Source organism: Sander lucioperca, chromosome 19 (genome assembly GCF_008315115.2).
Source record: "Sander lucioperca isolate FBNREF2018 chromosome 19, SLUC_FBN_1.2, whole genome shotgun sequence".
Taxonomy (NCBI): Eukaryota; Metazoa; Chordata; class Actinopteri; order Perciformes; family Percidae; genus Sander; species Sander lucioperca.
Genome location: NC_050191.1, coordinates 23,540,800 through 23,563,538, shown reverse-complemented (window position 1 = coordinate 23,563,538; position 22,739 = coordinate 23,540,800). Strand labels below are relative to the sequence as shown.

The window sequence follows — 22,739 nt, the reverse complement described above, 5'->3', positions numbered from 1 at the left end:
AAAGATTTTTTTTTTTTTTTCTCCCCATTTTAGAAAAACCTGAAAATGATCTGTCAAAGGCAATGATACGAGGCTATGTGATGGATGGGTTTGTCTTACTCTGCCTCTCAATCTTTCACTCCTTCGCTGCCATTTTTCCTCTTTCTTTTCTCTGAGGAAAGCCATTATTTCCATCACCCTCCGCATTTCAGTCAAATTCGCTGTATCTGTCCGTGCCTGGCCAAAGGGAAGAAAAAGCCATTCTGTCCGAGTTGAATTTCATTTCCTCGCCCGCACATACTGTTTTTATGAATTGCTCATGGTGTGGGAATGTGATATTATTTTACCGGTGCACATGATATAGCAAGACAGGCAGTGACTGCTCTTATTGAGATTTTGATTAGAATTAAATTGGTGTACATGCATCTCCCTCAGAGATAGCGGGATAGCTGTGGAGGTGTATTTATTTTTTCTAATGCATTTGAATTAAACCATAATGCTTCAGCTTCACAAAACCACCAAACATCCAGGAACATTCCTGGTCCATCCATTTGGAATAGATTAACTGATAAACCTATCAGGAAAACAACTGCCCATTAACAGGCCTGGTGATAATGCCAGCTGAGTGATATCACACAACAGTGAACCTCCTCCTCGCCCGCGCTCTGTTATTTTCCTCTTGTGCGTTAAGAGCTTTGCCACCAGAGGAACACTGAACCTTAAAAGGTAGAACATAATAACCGGGTGTAGCGCTGGCCTGCATCCTGCACATTGCTATCTCATTGTGCTAATGACATTTCATGAGATTAGCTTTTCACTGTGGTCCTGTATTGTTACCAGCCTGCTCGGTGTGTTTATATGTGTGTGAGCCCCTTTCCCCATTTAAGACCTGAGCCCTCCCTCAACCCTCCTCTCTTTTTTTTTCTTCTCCTTCTACTGCTTTCTCAAAACCTGCTTTGCTCCCTACACCTGTTCTGTCTTGTTGTTATTAAATGTCATAGCAGTTGATTTCAATGTGTGCTCCCAATGGGACCTGGGTGTTATAGACATACTCATCTCTCTCTCTCTCTTGCTCTCACTCTCTCTTGCTGTTTCTCTCCGAGTCGAGCAAAAAAGTAATTTCTCTTGGGAAACTAAAGCCATCTCTTAACTGGATGGGAGAACTATATGTTCAGGCTTTGGTAAACTGGCCCATACCACAATCACAATAGGTACAAAAAGCTGGAGCTTAAAGCAGAATGTCCATGGTGGTAGTTTTCTGTGGAAGCCTGGTGTCCTACCCCGTGTGATTATAGGATTGAACTGGTGCAATAACTCACCCAGACAAGGCCTGGCTCGAACAAAATGCAAAGGCAAACACAAAGCAGTGAGCAAACATTTTCCTGTTTATTTGGACGTGAATGTTGTGGATGACTCAAAGCAATCAAAGCCCAGAGCCCTGGATATCACCACAAGGCCCCTCCTGTATGTACCCACAGCAGATGGTAGCCAGTGGCAGGAGGTTCTGGTAGGCACATGAATGCTGCCTAGTATTGTGAGATGACAGAGCGCACATAATGACAGATGTCAGTCTTTGCCGTGTCCGAGAAAATAGCTGATACGCCAGCCAGAATCAGACTGCTGTCTCCGCTGCCCGGACAGAAGAGTATATATTTAGACCTGATGCATCTTGATTTTATCTTCCTCTCATTGATACACTGATTCTGACATGTGTGCAACAGTCAGAGGTTTGAGAAGGGGGAAAGATCCTTCTAGTTTTGCTGTGTGTGCATGTGTGTGCTCATGTGTATCTGCATGTGTGAAAGTGCAGGAGGAGCAAATGCTTCAAATCCTGAAAAAGGCTTTGCATTACAACTGGGATGAAAATGAAAAAGGGCCATACTTTTTTTTGTCTTTAGGTTTAAAGTACAGTTCATAAATTGAACAAGATCCCCACACTAATTCCTGTTTAATATAGAGCAATACACATCTTTTTCATAGCAAAACGTTCCACTGGTTTGTATAAAATGCAGCTTTAGTCTACTTTATACAGCGCTAGAGTGTTATTTGGCTACATTGCTTATCTATTCTGGGATAGGTGAAAAAAAACCACTCTGGCTTGTTTGTATTTTGTTGTGCTGTGATTTTAACTAATCACATCCGTCCTGGGCGGCGCTAAGCCCCGGATGCAGCAACCTTGCCCTTGCAAAATAGATAGCGGCGATAGCAGAAGGGGAGGGACATCTGGCGCCTGTGAGACGTGCAGGGTTTCAGGCTGTATCCCAGCAATGTACTGTAATATCTGTTGAGCCAGACGAACTTGATGGAAATTGACCTTAGTTTTTTCAAAAGACATGAAAAGAGCAATTCATCAATTAGTTGACTGACAAAAAAATTATCCGCAAAAGTTTTGGTATATGCATGCGTGATTTCACCTTTATGTGTGTCTGTGTATTACTGCCACATTCCACACCTACAGTATGTGGTCCATATGCACAGATGCTGCGTACGCTACAAAAAAACGACAACCTTTTTCCCAGCCAGCATGACAACAAACACAGAATGGCTTGGCACGACTCAAACATTATTTATCTGGCTCCCCTCCTCCTCTCCAGCATGGTTTTTGTCGAGTCAGAGGAAACCATCTGCTGCCCGGTGATAATGGGCGGCCAGGGAGGAGGGGACTGGAAATAGGGAGAGCAAATAAAATTGAGAGAAAATGACAGGCGCTCTCCTAGAACTTCCCGTACCTTCCTGCCTACCTGCAGCTATTCTGCCATCTTAATAAACATCCCGTCTGATATCTTCTGGCTTCTCTGTGTGTGTGTGTGTGTGTGTGTGTGTGTGTGTGTATTTACCATCTAACCTTGATCATTTTCAAGTCAGGATTGTTTCTGAGCCGAGCTGATATGCTGTCAATGTGATGGCGCTGAACCCTTTTTTTTTTTTTTTTTTTTTTCATTTTTCCTGGTGCACTAAAACTGTGACAGATGAATTGCCTTTCAGCAGAAGAGATTTTTCTTCTCTGTTTTGGGTAAATGGGTGGGAGTATTAATGGGAGAATATTATGAGGCAGGTGCAGGGCTAAAGGAAAGTAAGAGTCAATGCTGCGAGTTAATGATGAGTTGCCTGTATATAGGGGATGGTAAAGCATGGCTGGAGAAGAATACAGTAGGAGGAAAAACTCTCATTAAAACAAATAGTGGGCTATAGAAAGCAACTCCTCACCTTGAAAATGGTCCGAATTTTCCCACCTCGAGTCTCCAGGGCTCTCAGATGGAATTGAGCGCTTAGGGCATTCTCTGAGTAAACCATTTCAGTTTTCTCTTGTCTGAAGTCGACAGGTTGAGCTGGACAAAAAGACCTTGACAGGCCGTCTCCCCCCTAAACCCAGCTTCATCCTCTCGCTCCATCACTCAGTTTTCTACTTTGCCTTGAGATGTTTCCCTTTGCTGTTTTATTTTTCTTCTTCTTTTTGCCCCCAGCACTTACAAACTGTCAAATAACTTTCACTATAAATGTATCAAGTAAGTGACACTAATTGAACTTGTCTGCGATTGTGAAGTTGTTTATTACAGGGCAGATGTTGCGCTGCATCAATACCAAGTAATGTCTTTAAATGTTAAAGTGCCCATATTATGAAAAAATCACTTTTTCTGGGATTTGGGGTGTTATGTTGTGTCTCTGGTGCTTCCACACACATACAAACTTTGAAAAAAATCCATCCATGCTGTTTAGAGTGAGATATGGTTTCTGAATGTGTCCTGCCTTCAGTCTCTGGGTGAGCTGTTCAAAATCGGCACGGCTTGTGACGTCACAAGCCGAAACGAGCAGGCTAACCGCAACCATTAGCTCGTAGCGTTAGCATGCTAACGCTAGCATGCTAACGCTAGCATGCTACCTCGTTCTCAATAGCAAAGCACTGCTACAACATACACAAGTTCACCATAATCTACAAAAGAACTACTTACATGTGCGCCCTCATTTAGAAGTCTCCCAGCTAATCCTGCCTTGTAACTGACCAAAGTTGTAGAAACAGCCTTTCTTTTACTGTCTATGGAGCTAGCTAGCTGACATGATCTACATCTGAGCTACTGGGCATGTGCAGTGCAATCAAAGATAGTACAGAAGAAGAAGAAGAAAAGAGGTCTCACTCTGTAGCTAAAACAGAGACCAGCTGAAAAGAGGATCTGCAGCAGTGAGAGAGAGCACTGCAGTACAACACAAATATGGTGTTTTTTGAAAATTAAACATTTTTTGAAATTAAACTGGTACAACCTTAAAATACAATTATGAACCTGAAAATGAGCATAATATGGCTGCTTTAAGGCCCTGCAAAGCTGTGATAAATCCATCTCAAAGCAGTGAGGGTGAATTCTCCTGAAATGGGATCGATCCGATATGTAAAGCTGCACATTAGTTCACTGTGAACCGACTTGTTTGGATTGCATTTTTGTCGCGGTGTGGTCAGCCCCATGCTCTGTCGGGGCTTTGTCGACACAGCTGGTGGAATGCATGACGGCATGCTTGATAAAGTGGACGCCGGGTCAGGGAGGATAATGGAATTGAGGGATGGAAGGCTCAGCCAGGAGGACGAAGGAGGGGCCTGGTGACCAGGTCTTTTCTATTAACTCAAGAGGCTGGCTGGGGCATGCAGGGGAATCGGGCTGGGCTCTGCCCTCTCCCTGCCTGGTGGTTAGACCGAGCGTCCAAGCTGCAGACAGGGAGAGGTGAATATTGCTCAGGGGTCCAGTGGTGATTGACCCAGTGTTTTCATCAGCCTGGGCTTGCCTGATAACATTTCTTACTCCCCTACCAGAGCAAACTATTAAAGTTGTGGGTGCAAAGAAAGGCTTAGGGAACTCTTAGTTAAGTTTGGTGAAGTTGCCTTGGGTTTCCCCCCCCCCCCCCCCCCCCCACGCACATTGTCACCTAGCTTTTCATTTTCTCTTTTGAAATTACATTTTGTTTTCCTCAACCCAGCAAAAGGGTTTCTTTCTATTTACTCTTATTTGTCGTATTTGTGTTCAGAATTCTATTATCTCACTTGACTGAACACAATGTTTAATTCATTGCAAAATGAAGATATACAAAGTCTCAGAGGGGAAGGATCTGAATTTGAATGTAGCCCACACTAGAAAGTTAATTGTTATTAGTGGCTTACATATACAAAGAGAAATACTGGAATTTCTGCAAAGACTCTTGAGGCCGTGAATATGATTTTCTTTCCGTTGTTCCCATTACATATTGGCTGTAATCAGCACTCACTCACTAATCAATTATATACCATGCCCCATAATCACAGGTCACTTCAAAAAAACAGTTTGATGGCTGTGATTTGTTGCATTTTTCATATAAGCTATAAAATAAAATGTTGGAATTAAACCATAGCTGTTGATCAAATTGAGTGGTTTGTTTTTTATTTCTTGCACATTTCCTCTTTATTTTCTTTTTTTCTTTTCTTCATATGACGCCCTCATCAGTGCTGTTGTTTTTCATTGCTGTGCTGCAGGTCTCCGGTCTGTCTCCTGGAGACAGCCAGACCCCAGGACTGCTGCTGGCTCCAGGGGTGAGGTGGGGACAGACACCCATCAACCAGCTCACACCCTGGGATACAGATGAGCCCCCTGCCAAGCAACATCGAGACAGCGAGCCCACCGGTAATGAATCACACACACACACACACACACACACACACACACACACACACACACACACACACACACACACACACACACACACACACACACACACATACTGACAGATGCATGCACTGGTCCCTCCTGATGTGAGTTTTTCTTCATCAGTACACCTGCACAATGCAGATGTATGCATGTACACGGACCACTCACTTTGCACACACATGTTTGTGTTAAACCCCCCCCCAACTGCAGCCTCCAATGCTAATGAGACATCTTGGCTGCCTTGCCCTACATAAAATGCGTTTGCATCCACAACATGCATACTTTACATACGCAATCATGCATATTTAACATACACAACAACATCATCTTTACATAAACTAGCTTGTTTATGCATATAACTATAAAAATGTTTGTGTGATATCACAAAGTTTAAAAAAGTAGAGAAAAGTACAAATCCATTTTGCATCTTCCCAGGCCTTCCACTCCGCCACCACCTTCACTCGGCTCTCCTTTTATTGTCCTTGTTAATGTCATCGTGTCACTGATTTAGTCTAAATTAAACCCACGTAGCAAAGTCCTCCAAATGATCTCCTCCAGGTCTAATTTAGATGTCGACCTTATTCTATACATGCCCTTAAACAACGTGTACTGAACAACAGTGGCAGAGCAGCGCAGTGCGCAGACCCGGCATCAACGGGTTAAGCCATCGTTGAAGTTTTCTACTCTTATTGTAATGAACTCACCCAGAATGGCTCTGCCCTAGAGCAGTTCATTTCCTTTCATTGCTCTGCTGGCCTCTGCCTCCTGCTCATCACAAATGTGTCTCATTTAAAAATAATACTGGCACAGAGCTTGTTCCAGTGGAAATTCCAGCTCAACAAATCCAAATTGTAGTCAGCTGCTACTCTGCATCATGCTCCAAACATGTTTTAGCCTGTTCTACTGCCTGTACAATAATTAGCATATCTTACATTGCTGTAATTGGATGAATAATTAATCAGTTTGATTAGTTATCCAAGAGGGATGTTTCTTTAGCAGAAACTATGGGAGGTACTGTTATGATGGAATGGATGCACTTGTGATAGAAGTATGGAGCTCTGCGGTGCCGCCCGCTTGGCCATGAAGTTCTGGAGGTCCTATTATTGTGTGCAAGTGAACGAGGCTTGCTCCCTCCACCGCAGCTCCCACAGCCACACTCCAGCTCGGAGTAAAGCGTCATTGAGAGTGAGATGTCACATGTCACAGACCCAGCACACTGTCACATATGACATTCAAATCCAAGCATAGTGTTGCATATTGATTTGCGCGTGTGCGCTACTTCAAGCTGTGACTGGCGTTTGCAATGAAGCCAGCTCCTCTCCACACTTCACTGAACTGTGTTGCCAGAGAGTTCTCTGCCAACTGCGCCAGAATTAATCAGCGGTTTCTTTCAACAGAAACTTCACTGTTGTGTCTGTTGAAGAAAGTTTGCCTTTGAAAACAAAGTTTTTGTTTTAACTTTAGTTTTTTTTTTTTTTTTTGTACAAAAATAATAATTTACTTTGATGCCATGATTTCAACTCAAGCAAGCTGTGAAATAAATAGATAAATAATAAGTGGAGCTTTTATAAGGGAACACGACACTTTTGAAAATTGTAATTTGGAGACAAGACCAGAATTAATATCAATGCAGCTGCTTCATTTAAACTCTGCAGGAAAGGCCTATGAATGTAGGTCAATGTTGGGTCCCGATAATGAAATTCTTTGCCTTATTAATTATAGATAGATAGGACGGATGCAATATATACATGTCAAATTCTTGTCAATGCCATCACTGCATTAATACTGTAAAACTTCATAAGATGTGGAATTATTATACTGACCCCTTTGCTATTATACTAACCCTTTTATCATGATGAGCTGCAAAATAAGGAAAATTATACATAGTGTTGATGCCAATTAGCGCCATGCTCAATTATGAACGGAACTGGCCTCTGGAGTCTTTTCAATTCCCACCCTCTTCCTTTTCTTCAATTTCGTCAATTTCTGTCTTTATCACTCCCTCCCTCTCCATCCTTCCCAGCCCATACTATTATATCAGCATGGCCAGTATCATGATGAATGTGGGCTTTTTTTCTGTAGCTTTTTGCACGCTGTGTTCTAGCCTTTGGCCCCTTGGCAGAGTGGTAGGCTATTTTTGGAGCTTTGACCATGGCAGGAGGAGCTAGGAGATGAGGGAATAGGAGCGAATGAGTGAGGGAGAGAGGGATCAGAACAAATATGGCTGCGTCTTCCCAGCACACCTCAGTATCTAACGCCTCAGGGTATAGAAATGATTGACTCCGAGTGTCTGGGTAAACACAGGCTCCTACACAGATAATGGTGTTGACTGGCACATGCACTAAGCATGTATGCTTTCACATTCAGAAAAGCATTTGTTCGTCTTGTAGCAGAGTAAATCTCTTAATCTTATTATGATGTTGATCTTGGACGCAGATCTGTACGTTGCTTCAGACATTTTTTGTTTGATGTTAAGTCTTAAGTCAAAAACAAACTTGGACTTGAAGCGGAGCAGCACACTGACAGTTGTGGTGTGGAGAGGAACCGATTCAAGCTGCAATTTGTCTTCTCGTGCTGTTTTCTGTCTCGATTTAATCATCTAATACCAGGCTTATACTCACTTTGCCCTTCTTTTTGGAAATGCCTCAACTTTCATGTGGTTTTAGGGTATAAAAGCTGGATATACAATTGATTAACCTCTTTCTTTTCTCTCTTCCGTCCATTTGTTTGCCTGTAGGTCCTTCCTGGGCTGCACCAGTAGCAGCGGTGAGCCAGCCCAGCCTCCTGCCCCACACCTACGCCCTCCCCCAGCCGCCCTCCTTCAGCCACAGTGTGACTGCGCAGTCACCCATCATAGGAGTAACCCCATCCATCCAGGCACCAGTACCCCCGCAGCACCCCCTAATGACGGCCCACTTCCAGCTGACGCCACAGTCGACCCAGCAGCCGCCCTCCATGGTGCTGAGCATGCCCAGCCAGCCTCCGTACCAATCGGCTCAGCCCACGGTCGCGCCGTCCGCCCTCGCTGCCCAAGCCAACCACGTGGTCCATTCAAATCCTCACAGTGTGATGGGCAACGGCCACTTAACCTCTCACCACGGCCTCATCCAGCACCCTGCCTTGCCACTGACCAATGGACAGGCGGCTGCAGTGGCGCAGGCCCATCCCACAGCTGGAGACAATCAGGATGGTCCTAACGGGCTGCAAATGCTGCGGACAGTCGGGATGGGGAAGTACGAGTTCAGTGACCCAGGACATCCTAAAGGTAAGCACAGACAGCCCCAGCCGATGCACTCTGCAAAGGCAGACTTTTTGTGTTTTTTTTATTTTTTAGAATCTCTCTCTTCAGGATATGGAACCTGTCACGACTATCTTTGAAAGCCTAAATCAAAGCAGAGTTAGGTATGAAATCAATGTACTCTTAGCTCTCTAGTCCTTGTGACCTCCCCTTATGCAGGGCCGTGCTGGAATGAAGCGCATAGGCCTCTGCCCTCTGTTTGTATACCAGAGCCGTTTCGGATGCCAACAGTCATAAACAAGGCAGCAAACACTCAAGCAAAGGGGGGTTGTTAAAATACAACTCGCAAACCGAGCCAATTGGCTTCAAAGCTGCTCCAAGGTTGCAGAGAACGGAGGTGCACCTAAAGCTGCGGTGAGATGGCTGCTTCTAAGAACCTGTAATACTGCCTACAGTGGATTCTTTTTGATAGACCATGTTGTACTGATCTCAAACTACTATACAGCATCTGTACTGTTGTGTGCACTGAAATTGGTTGAAAGTGAGTCAGGTTTATCCTTTCACCACTCTCGGTTGCGATACTCGCAAGGCCTACTAAACACAAGGCAGAAAGAGCTTTCAGTCCTTGCCCTCGCATATCTCTCAAAATCGTTTGAGGCCTCGTTGTTGTTGACGGTTCGCGCTGTGTTTGTGAAGCTTGAGTCTGCAAGCCGTAAATTGGTGTTTGGTTTAACCTTGGAGTTTACGACGCAGGGCGCTAGAAACAGATGTTCTCAATTCCCTGACCAATTTTCACATTTAATGAAGCTTTTAATTTAGGTTTGGATTGTTTTCTTTTTCCTGACTCATTTCGATCAATAAAATGTGTGCAAATGAACTTGCAGATTGCAAAAAAAAAAAAGCAATTATTTTGGGGCACTGCCTGCGATACATTGAAATGAGACTGCAGGTAGAATTGGAAATGGATAATTAGACTAGGGCTCGTCGGCTCAGTCCGGTCCCTGTCGAATGAGAGCTTTTTAGCTGCTTTGTTGAATAGACTGTCGCGATCCATTAACCATGTGCGTGTCAAAATGTATCGACCTTCTTCTAACAGGCCAAGAAGCCAGAGTTTAATTGGAATTACAGTATTTACACCGAGCCTTTTTACAGGGGAGGAAAACGCTGTGGGATTGTTAAAATTCTGGGAACACTGTCGCAGTGATTCATGCTATGATAAAGTTAATATATTCAGCTGGTATGGTTACAGTTTGTCAGCTGCTGTATTTCAAAGGCGGAAAGGGAAAGCATCCCTGTGTCAATTTCTAGACACACTTGAAATCTTGTGTAGGCCTGTATGAAGGTCAAACTGCAAATCATATGCTCTTGAATCTCACATCTCCTGAACCATTTTAGCAGTTTTCATCATCCCTGCTTGGCATTGGCTAGACATTAGTAAGGGTAATGTCACAAGACCAGTGGAAATGGGTAAAACGGCGAGCATCAGTATATTAGCGGTCGTGACATCTCCCCAGCAGGCTCCTGAGTGGCGAGGCGGACCTCTCCCCCGACGGGAACACTTAACTTCGCAGCTGTAATCACAACAATGCCACTGCAATCTGCCCTGCCCCTCAAGACGCTGCCCACTGCTGTCCTTCTGTCTGCGCTTCTCTGGCATTCTGATTATCTCTGTCACTTCCTGTAGCTTTTCCATCCCTCCCTTCCCTCTGCTTTCCTGGCTCATTCCAGAAGGTCACAAATCCCGAGCTCCCACTGGTCTTACGAGTTGTGTTTCAAATCAATTAACACTGCATATCAACGTGGCAAGTGTACATACGGTCCTGCTGTAGTGGCATAGGGGTAAAATATGGAGGGTGAGCTCTTGCGACCTGCATTCTGGCTCGCTTGTGTTACAATTCTCTTAACCTGCTGTTGGCACTTTTCTCTTTCTGCTTGGACAAAAAAACTAAATGGAAGTAGTTTGTGAAAAGAACGGAAAGCAGCTACAGGTCAGTGTTTCTGCAGCCCTCTCATGGCTGAGATGGGGATAAGAGGGTTGGCAAATCTGATCCCATGGCAGAGATTGTGGGGGTTACACACACATCTGCCATAAATCTAGTAGGCGGCAAAATCTCTGCATCGACACAGACTGACAATGGTGCATTTCTTGTTCTTTTTCTTCTCACTAACACACAAAGGCTTTTTTTTTTCGTCCTCAAGAAAAGTGCAATAAAAACACCATATCACTCATGCAGGGTTAACCTAGTCAGGGCTTCTGGGTTAAAAGGCAAAATAGGGAATAAATGAGTGCACACTGTGCCACTGACTGACATGTGGAAGACTTTGCTTGAATAGCTGATGAACTATCCTCCTGATAGAGGTCCTAAAAGAGAACCCACCCCAAGCAAATATAGGCATTTAATAACTATGTCTGTTCGCCATTCCGATGGATGGACATTTAAATAGTGAGAGACTATATTGTGATGTTCACTTGCAACAGTCAAATCCTGGTCGTGCATCTCATGTCAGAGTGTTTTTTTAGAAGTGATTATTGGACGGTTTAAATACTAAAGCCGCTACTTAAGTGATTGTGTCGCTGCATTAGAAAAAAAGGCTTGAGTCTCTGGACACAATGCTAGCAAGCGCTGATGTACAGAGGAGGTTTTGTGGCTTTTTGATGGCAAAGGCCTGGATCTTGGAGGAGCTGACGGAGCTCTTCCACCTTAATCCAGCTGCACAACAGTCCGCTGTGCGTGCGTGCATGTGTACAAATGTGTGTGCGGTTGCTCACCTGCACAACTTGTTGGGTGTGACTGCATGGATGTTTTGTCAGATGTCAGCCTCACAGCCTTAAAGCCAAACACCACAGTGACAGAAATCACACTCCGTGTTTGATTTGGCTTTGCCTTCAAAGGGAACAATTTGTCTTCGCTCTGCATCAGTGGGCACATCAACAACTGTGTGCTCCTCTCTCTCTCTCTGTGTGTGGGTGAATGTTTGTCTGTCTGTATGTGTCTCTGTATGGATATGTGTCTGTATTTCTGTTTACAGTATATAGTTTGTGTGTTTGTATATGTCTGCGTGCATGCCATATGTTTGTGTGCCGGAGTTTATGTGATGATTCACACAGAGCAGCTTGAATGCGGCTTTAACCCCATCACCTACTGCGATATGCAAGTCACCAGGCTGTGATCTGACTACCTGGTTTCTCCATCCACAGCAGGGCTTTTCTGCCTGTCACAGTATACAAGTCAAACTCCACACCTTCTTGCGATTGTTCATTTCCTTCACACCGCCTCCTCACTAATTTTTTTTTATCGTCTTCTCAAAAGGGAGAACTCGCCAAGCTTTCCAACGCTCGTGTAACGGCAATCGCAACTGTCGGCACATTTTGTGAAATGTGGCAATACAGGATGACTGACGTTGTTAAAACTGGCAATAAAAAAGGAAAAAGAGCAGGACACAGGGGGAGGTGAGAGAAGAGGAGTTGCATACAGAGAGAGGGTGAACATGAGAGAGAGAGAGAGAAATGCTGAGAGCGAAGTCGGTGTGTGTCTATTGACAAAGTCATTAAAATCGATGGCTGTCCTGATGAATATCAGCCAAAGGAAGCTAGTGCCGAGCTCAGCAGGGACGGACTCGCTCGCTGATTGAGCTCCATTTAAACTCAGCTCACGACTGAAAAACGCAACATCAAAAGGAAGTTATTATTTTCACATATCCGAGCCTGTTATAAAGGTTACCACTCAAATGTTTGTTTTTGATATTGTTTTTGTCCAGCTTAGCATGAACTGAGAACTGATGCGACTTTTGGTCGCTGCGTGGTCATCCTGCAACACACTGTGGCGCTGATGGAAATTCTGTTTTTGTTAGTAAATCCCTAAAAAATGAGGAGCAGGTGAAGCACAGTCGCTGCGTGTGTTTGGAAGCTGTAGTCGAGATTGAAGTTTGGGGTCACAGACAGATCTGTCGGGCCACCTGCTGCCTTACTGAGCATAAGCTGCGGCTCCTTGCCTTTTTTCTCATGTCAAACTAGGGCTGCCACCTCTTAGTCGATTAGTCGACTAATCGGTCGTTTTGGTCTTAGTCGACTAAGATTTCTTTAGTTGATGAGTCATTTTTTATGCTTATTCATGCTTAATTACTCATTTCCAAGAAACTTATGAGCACATTTCTGGTAAGCACAAGATTTAAAGTGGTGCTTTTGCAGGATTAATTGTGGAGAAACTCAGTTTTACAGATGGTTCATTAACTACATTTATATTGTGCTTTTCTAGTCTTAACCACCTCTCAAAGAGCACACCTCTGTCGATTACTAATCGATTAATCGACAAAATCATATAAGTGTTAGTCGACTAAGAATTTCTTTAGTCGAGGACAGCCCTATGTCAAACATCATTTTAATGCTTCCTTCCACCTCACCGACCTTTACCGGTTCCTCTCTCGCTCACGCGCACACAAAAAAAAAAAAGTATATTTCTTGAAGCTGCACTTTTATATGGCTCTTTTGCTTATTTAAAGCTAATGTACTTGCACTTACTACTTGTTGTCTGGAGTTTACACCTTCAGGGTTGAAAGCACTTACCCGCAATTTCCACCAACTGCGGAACAGCTGCGGATCGGCTCTGCTGCGTGTCGGCTCCATGCTCCACCGTCCTTCAATACCCACCAGGTCCGTATTTGTTGCAGAACGGCTGCTAGGACCCACGAGATCTCGCGAATTCACGTATGATTGCGCGATATAACAGGATGTAGTTTCTATAAACAGAACCACAAAACCAACAACAGTTTGTTTCAATTCTGACTTCAGGCCTGTCTCCGCCCATTATGACGTTTTCAAGGTGTAGTGCAGGGAAATATGATCCGCCGTGAGCACTGTGTATTTTATTTTGAAAATTAACCGGATGTTTTATTTTGCTTCTGTGCTCGACTTCCTGTCCCGCACTATCTGCCCTGTGCTGAATTGCTGCGGAGCTCTCCGGCGTCCGTCAAAAATAGAAGCTCTGCGTATCTGCTCCGGAGGGCTGCGGATCGCCGGAGCTGGGACGCAGTCGGAACGCAGCCGTTCCGCAGTCGGTGGAAATACACACATTGACTTTAATGGAAACCTATTGACTCCGCCGCCGTTCCGGAGCGGATCCGCAGCCGTTCCGCAGTTGGAAATTGGGGGTTAATTGGAAGTTGCTTTGGATAAAAGCGTCAGCTAAATGACATGTAATGTAATGTAATGTAATCGGTAGACATGCACATATGCAGACAGACGATCACATGCATAAAAACACACAAGAACGAAACACACACACACACACACACACACACACACACACACACACACACACCGCTATAAGAGAGGGACGCACGTAAACGTAGTCCTCCCACCGTCACACATATCCACCAACACCCAGCCTCGTCTCTGCCCAGGAAGTTCATCTTCCAGTCAGCTCACATCAGCCATCAACCGGGGACCAAGCAGCTCTGGAGCTGCTAGTGAATGCAATTAAGATGCCTTGCTGAGTTAAGATCAGTGTTTTACTTTGCTACGGTGCAACCGGCGCAGACTCACATCCAGTGCTGGCTCACATCTCCTCCGCTGTGACCGCTTTATCTGCGTTATTCAAACTGCGGTTAATTATGTATTCATTTTGTTTACTTTTGGACAAAGCATATTGGCACTGCAGCATTACTGTCCACTTGTGTGTTGGTTCTTTGCCCTATTGACTTACTATTTATTGATTGTTTACTGTTTTTTATTGTTTTTAACTATGCCTGCAAGGTAGGCAATCTCTGTATTGTGTGTATGATTGTGTGTGATTTGTACTATACTATCTGCTGCACAACAAATTGCGCCATTGGGGGACAAATAAAAGTAACTTGAACTTGATAATTGCTATGATATTATCAGTAAGTGAGGAAATTGTAGATCACCAAATTAGTAAAATAGTGACTGTTTACAAGGCCAAGCTGTGTGTGCTGGTGCTGTATATTGAAGGGAGATAGGAGCCTCTTTCCCTGACACTTATCGAATCTCATCAAAGGTTATCTTATCATTTGTGCAGATTGCATATCTCTCACCTCCGAGATATTTGTCTATAGACTAAAGTAGCTACAGTTATTAAGTAGACATAAAGCATATAGTATTCTCAGTATTATGAGTGATGCATAAATATTCATTTCGATTCAACCACAGGAATATACTGCCAGCATGACAGGCCGTTCAAACCAGTTATTAAAAACACAGCCTGTTTGTGATAGCCACACTGAGACCATTAATCATAGCAAGCACATTAATTAAACCCTCCCCATTCCTTTCCCTTCCCTTCTCTGTCTCTCTCTCTTTCACTTGACAGAGTGCAGACGATCTCCACTACATCCTCACTGCAAATCATACAAAAGCACGGCGTTCACTGAGACAAATAAAATACTGAATCTGGTGTTAGAGTTCCAGGTTGTTTTCTTTATTTGAATTCCCAATATGCTGACTCGGATCAGCGTCTGCAGAGTAAGCAGTGGTAAATTAATTAAAGTCAGTGTGGTGTTGTGCTGGGCGATTATCTTAAAGCTATCCACATCAGGATTAGCTAAAGCAGATCTAAGGGTTATTATGATTCCAAAACAGGCTTAACTTGTAATATGAAATGCATGGATTTTTTATTTTTTATTTTTATCTCTCTCATAGCATTACTTAATTCTAGGTAGCTCAAGTGGAAACCGAAAAAGGAATTCACCAGAGCTGGGAAATGTTGCAAATTGTTAATGAGGTTGAAATGTATTCCAATCAGCGTGGACTCTGCATGTGCATGTCATTCTCTTAAATGAGTACATGCAGTACCAAGGCCATATGCTTATGAGTAATCTTGGCACATGAGTCCATATGGGGCCTACATATTAATGATATTGACTCAAACATCTCGACCTGAAGAGCGCTGCGCTTGTGTGCAGATGTAGCTGAGCTACCTGATGCTGTCTCTTTAACTTTGCTAAGGATGGCTTTCATTGAGATGTCTAGCTGTTTCTAGTACCGCGCCGACTCTCAGGAGAGAGCGAAAAAGTAGGAGGAGGAGGAGGAGAGGAAACGTGAGGTGAGCAGCGGCAGAGTGTCATAAGCGGAGGAAGGAAAGCTGCTCGCTCTCGTTTTTTCTCTCCCTCGTTATCGTATTTTAAAGGAGAGGAGCCCCGCCAGGAGCCCCATACATTATATCTCCCCACAGTTAATATAGGGACGGCGGATAGCTCATTAAGATTGATCCTTCCGCATCCACCTCCCCCATGCAGAACGCAGCGCCGGCTTCATTAATCACAGCGATTTCAAGATAAAGCTCTGTGGCGGCACAGTCGCAGGACCCAGAGCCTGACAGTCCGGCTCCTACATGCATAATCACAGACGCAGTGCAGCCAGGGAGCTGCCGCCCTGCTCCCTGCCACGCTAGAGGGGGCGCCGCATCCACGCCTTCCAACCTATACTCTCCTCCTCACCTCCTTCCCACCTGTCCTCTTCACTACAATTGTCTGTCTGTTTCCTCCAGCTCCACTCCCACTCTCGCCATCACCCCTCCCATGCTGTTGTCTCTCAGCATCACTTCCAGCCCCCCCACCATCCTAACATCCACCTGCTTCCCATACTCACTTATAGCCTTTGCTTTTTTCCCTTACCTCTCTTTTCTTTTTATTCAGTCACATCCCTTCTCTTTTTTTTTCTCTCTCTCTCTCAATTCAAATTGCTTTATTGGCATTAAGTGTCAGAAATAGCAGTCTCTCTCTCTCTCTCTCTCTCTCTCTCTCTGTATCTTCCTTCCTTACCGTGCCTGCCACCTGTTCGATGCTTCTCTAACCTTTCTCTCCGCCTCCCTGCTTTCTCTACTCCATTGATGCCGGGGTTGTTAGCCGTTTCTCTAATAGCCTGTTTTGTTTTGGTTTTTTGCCCGGTAATTCCTCGGTTAGCAGTGGCAGTGGAAAACCTAAGAGAAGAAAGGATTAAAGAGAGTGAAAAAGCAGTCCAGTCATGCCAGATTGCTCATTTGCCTCTGACAGCTGGACCAAATGTCAGATGGCGGTTTTTTTCTGAAACGCACAATCAGATCTCTTTTGCCTTATTACCTTGTGAGCCTCAGATAGCTGGTCGACAATTGTAAGCACTTCACATTTTATTAGAATTCTTTATGACTCTTCACTTTAGTCATCTGCTACTGTTGCTACTGAGGTTAACATGCACATACACTCAAGGTCCCATAGCCCGTCTGTCAAAGCTGTGATGAATAAAAATATGATCTATTGCGTTAGACATCATCAAGTCTATGCTTAGTTATTTGTCTGTATTGTTGTAGCAGGGCGGGGTTGCAAGGTTTCTTTCTACTGTTATTCTTTATAGATTTCTTCCTCTCTGCCGTTAAGTGACACTTTCTTATCTTATACTGTACAACAATTGTAAACAAATATGAAATATGTTGTAGTATTATCATTAAGTTCAATAGCTTTGCTATTGACAAGGTTATTTAGCTAGATTTATCAAATGGCCTGTCACTACGCTAAACCAAACATTTTCTAATGGAGCCTTTTATATTGTTTACTTGTGATTTTTTTATTTTTTTATTTGGCTGTTTGCTTTCACTGAGCCTGCAGTAGATTACTTTTAGTCTACGTTGCTTGGACATTTTTCAGTCAGTTTTTAGCAGAGGTAAAAAAAAGTGTTCCTTTACTTAGGTAAAAAAGAATGGAATATAACTCTAGTAAAAGTTACATTTACAATCTTACTTGAGTACAGTATTATTAGAAATGTACTTAAAGTTAAAAGGCTATATTGGATTCTGTACACCTGAACCAATATACTGACAATGCTTGAAAACTAGTTAGCTAGCAAACAGAGAAGTGGGAACACTAAGTTATGTAAATAGTTAGCTAAAATAATGGATGGTTGAAATAGCTAAAATAGCGGATAGATTGCTGAAAAAGTTAGCTACAGTGCTCAGCATAAGTGAATACACCCATGCTAATGTTGACTAAAAAGAGGAATAAAAAATCATCTTTTGGAAATTGATCTTAATGCCTTAATTTAAATGAGCAAAAAAATCCAACCTTTAAGGCCACCAATTTTCTTTGTGAATGAATAATGTATCGTAAATAAATAAAAGTTCTTCCTTAAAATACAGGGGGCATAAGTAAGTACACCCCTATGTTAAATTCCCATAGAGGCAGGCAGATTTTTATTTTTAAAGGCCAGTTATTTCATGGATCCAGGATACTATGCATCCTGATAAAGTTCCCTTGGCCTTTGGAATTAAAATAGCCCCACATCATCGCATACCCTTCACCATACCTAGAGATTGGCATGGTTTTATTTCAGTTTGATTTGCATTGAGAGATGATCTTATGGAAAGTACCCCATGCCAATCTCTAGGTATGGTGAAGGGTATGCGATGATGTGGGGCTATTTTAATTCCAAAGGCCAAGGGTACTTTATCAGGATGCATAGTATCCTGGATCCATAATAATAAATGAAATAAAAATCTGCCTGCCTTTATGGGAATTTAACATAGGGGTGTACTCACTTACACCCTTATTTTAAGGAAGAACATTTATTTATTTACGATACATTATTCATTCACAAAGAAAATTGGTGTCCTTAAAGGTTGGATTTTTCCTCAATTCTGCATTACGATCAATTTCCAAAAAATGATTTTTTTATTCCTCTTTTTAGTCAACTTTAGCATGGGTGTATTCACTTATGCTGAGCACTGTAAAAGTAATGATTTAATGTTTGAAGCATCCAGCTTCTGCCACTCCAAATGGTAGTAGTACAACTACAAACTTAACCAACTCGACTTAAATATTGACAGTATCTACTTTGATATGATTAATAGTGTTAAGTAACATCCAGTTTAAAATCAGTTGAAATGAATACATTTGGAACACGACAGGTAGTGAAAGGGTACCCGAGTACCTCAGACACAAAATTGGGAACCACTGTTTTATATGGTTTATACTGTTTATATTTAATCAGTAACAATGATAAATTCTTTATAAGTTTTACAGTACATTATTGGAGTAACTGTACTCAGTAACGTCCCACCACTGGTTTTTAGCATTTTAAATGAAAATTTAGACCCCCATTTTAATCTTCTCTTTGTTTTTGGGGTCCCATCCCAGATTATAGACTATACACAGAGTAAATGTGTTGCCTGGATTTGTGATGTAGTGACACTCTGTTGCTCAGAGCTTTAGTATCATGCATTAAGTATTCGGTAGAGGTCCTGAACTGGAACAGTGCCATTTTCTTACATGAAACGCCCACTGCCCTCAGTTATATGGGAGCAAATAGATGTGTGTGTAAAGTAGTGTCAAAGTGAATGGAGGATACACCTAAAGTAAGTCAAATGTCGTGGTGTTATTCCGCACATCAGCAATGAAATAGGCAGTAATGCATTATCAATGAGGCCGAGTGTAAACACAGCAGATGTTACCAGGAAGTTAGTCAATAGTGGATGTTTTTCACTAATGAGAAGGCATATTTGCAACAGTATCAAAAACAGCAACAGATGCGCTGTAACATCTCAGCAAAAAATCCAGAAGAGGTTCAGCAGCATTAGCTCGCTAATGTTCACGGTGTGTTCACTTATCAGAGTGTAGTCAAACTTTTTCCTTGCCCAGAAACTTTTAAATGGGTTTGATAATGCTTGCAATGCATCTAATACATAATAATGACAGGACCAGACATTTGCAATAATGGCCCCCGTTCTGCAGCTCATTATTCCAGTTAGCAACAGGCTTAGCATGTAAAGATATATAATTCTTCTGTGACGAAGACAAATGATAATGTCCTGAATTGCAATCAGGAGATCTTTGTAGGCTAGTGGTATGCCCTGTAAGCTTTATACACTTAAAGGTCTTTCTTAGCAGTAAGATAGGACATGATGAGATGCCTTAACAGCACTATGCAACTGGCCTATTAGTATTTACAGAATGTGCTTTGTTGCTAGAGGCTGAGGCTATCATTATTCTGCTACAGTAAGTCATTGTACCCATTGTTCTCTTCGCTCTCCGATACAGACATTGTCTTATTATGTAATGCGGCTTGCTGGAGTGCAGGATAAAATAAAAAATATTATATTAGAGAGTTAAACTTAGATTACAACTTTACAAGGACACACCAGCCATACATAAGCATTGGAGCGTAGCCTGGACACCATCAGAATTTGTGGGGCAGTCCAATTGTCTAATAGATTGTTTTCTATCCCGAGAGAGAGAGAGAGAGAGAGAAATGAAAGAAAGGAGAGTGGGGGGGTAAAAAAAAATAAGTTGAAATGCAAAGATTACTCGCCTGACTCCACAGTAGGCTCTGGGAGCTCATCTCAGGTGTGCAGTCTGCTGAGAAGACTCCCACATACAACCTGACCCCAACACCAACCTTTCTGCTTGGGCTGCTATGACTTTCACAAAAGTTACCCAGTAAACACACATTGTCTTCAGGGGGAGATGTGACATTTATCTTGAGCTGCACTGGTGACATTGAATTTTTTTTCTTCCTCCTTCTTCTGTGTAGTTGCATCACCCTCTTGTTTAGGGTCAACTCTGGAAGAAATGTAACCCATAGAGCCAAGTATCACCCATGGCAAAGCGTGTAAGGAATGTACTCAAACCAAACTCATAAACCCAGTTGGGGTGTAAGATAAGCAGGGGAGCATATCTACATTCTCTCACACATACACTGGCATCTGTGCTCGACCACAAGTACATGCCTGCTTCCTAAATGTGAAGGGTAAGAGTGTTTGGCACAGCTGAGGCTGTTGGTTCCAGGCTGCAGTCGGCTCAGCGGAGGAGAAAGTAACTTTAAACTTTTAATTAGTACTTAAGTGGAGTTTGCACTTTGTTTTATGTTTGGCATATTTGCACGTTAAACTCAGAAAGGTAAATCAACTTCACAGCTATCCTTAAAGGGGTTTGCACATAATTTCCATAGTCATTTTACCATTTAAAGGGCAGCCGTACCTTGTATTTCCCTAATGGCACTTGTACTAGTTGTCTTTTATGGAGTAGGTCAACCAGAACTTTGAACTTTTGTTGCGTTCATGGTCTCACTGAGCTTGCACTTCTGAGTTAAAAAGCTGTAAACACAATTATTGTACATTCAAATACCCTACGTTTTATGCGTAATTTTTTATAGTGACTATGTTGGACACTTTGACAGATGTTGACAGATGAAAATATTCATGTTGATAATTGAAATTTTAAGGTGCAGATTCAGGTGCAGAACAAATGCAACAGTTGAAATATTGACTAAATAAATTTTGACTTTTAGGCCCAAGTTGCAATCATTTGTATTGCTGTAACGGCACTAACAGTCACTGCTGCCTCCCAGTACACCTCCTAATACCATGGCATGTTGGTAATTCCTCCCTAATCTTGGCTCAGCTCCCAGTGTGCAACAACTATGTGCCCTGTCATGGAAGTGCCATTGCTCAGTCAATTATAAACTGTGTTATATAAGAATACCAACTGACAGCTTAGATATGATTATCAGTTAAGTTAGTTTTGTGTGGAGAGATTTTAAAAGAAAGCATGGTTTGTTGTGAGTGTGTTCTCCCACTGCCTTTGGGTGATGAAAGTTTCAGTCAGATGAAAACTCTGACTTTGGATGATGAATAGCCAGAATGGACAGGCTACCTGACTGAGGGCCCGGAGACAAGTTTGGTAATTGTTGCAGCCATGCTGTTGTGATTTAAGGTCAATTCTCATTCTCGGTGAGTGCTTGGAACAGAAGCGATCCAGTAAAACTGTAACAGAAACCAGCATTTGTTTGTACTGAGCAGCTCTCGGTTCTGCGTGTGATTAAGTATGACACACTCTTATGTGGTCGCATGCACAACTGGGCTCTCCAAAAGAACTTGGATGCTCAGTCAACCCTGTCAAGGTGAAGTACAAATGAAACCTAGACAGTTTGCGCAGATGTTCCCTGAAAGGTTGCATTCATACTGATGCAAGACCTGTGTCCAGATGATTAATTTCACTCAATTAGACTTGGTTTTTTTCCACTGAGGTTTATTCTTATTGTGGGTTAGAAATAACACTGGTCCTTGCAGTAATTTATATGAAATAGTAACTTAGCAATGTAATTGAAAGGGTAGATGGAGAAGTGTTGCAAATGCACACCCACTCAGTTCTAATCAAATCCCCCTCGAAGCATACAGTACATTATCTAAACCAGCCAGCAACATTGTTATTAGGATTATTCTCTGATGACATTGTCTTGCCTAAAGTCGAGTTTGTGTGTGTGTTTATTTGTGTGTAGGTACATTTGCATGTGTGTTTTGGTTCTGAATATGCATGGCTGCACGTGTTTCTCTTTGCATCAGCGCTTATGTGTGCTTTTGCACACAGACAACGTTGTCTGCTGTGGGGTGGGTGAATAACTCCACCCCGAGCTGAGTTTGACAATGACGTCCTCCGTAATGCTTGAGCAGAACGTTTGCTAATCTGTTATGCGGCCCAGTCCACTTCTACAATTTCATGTGACATACTGTTAAAATAATAACCATAAAAATCCATATTGGCATGTTACCTCTTTGGCACTATGACAAATAAGCCAATCCACAAATTCAAGGCTTGAGCTTGGCCTGAGTAAAAAAAAAGTGGGCTTTCTTTAGCATGCATGCCTGTATTCCTAAAGCATGTTATCTCAGTTCCCAAAAGCAGTTCTTATTAGAACTAAGGAGCTCTTGGATTTTCTTTTCAAAAAGCTGCTCAGACCAATTTATAAAATGGAAATCATAATAGAAAAATAAATGCCACAGTAAGAAGCTGGAATCTCAATATTAAGGCATTTAAGAGTAATTGTGATGTATTAATATATAATTAATCAGTGTGGTTATCAACCTATTCATCTAAATCCA

General features: G+C 42.7%; 1 protein-coding gene across 5 annotated transcripts in view; it reads left to right on the top strand.

The window, feature by feature from the left end:
• Nucleotides 1-22,739, top strand: part of LOC116041995 (kelch-like protein 29) — a 219,684-nt gene that overhangs the window by 103,698 nt on the left and 93,247 nt on the right. For all 5 annotated transcript variants that reach the window (XM_031288114.2, XM_031288115.2, XM_031288119.2 and 2 more), the window contains 2 exons: nucleotides 5,471-5,618; nucleotides 8,380-8,907. In XM_031288114.2, the coding sequence (XP_031143974.1) occupies nucleotides 5,471-5,618; nucleotides 8,380-8,907 (676 nt within the window). The remainder of the gene's footprint in view (nucleotides 1-5,470; nucleotides 5,619-8,379; nucleotides 8,908-22,739) is intronic.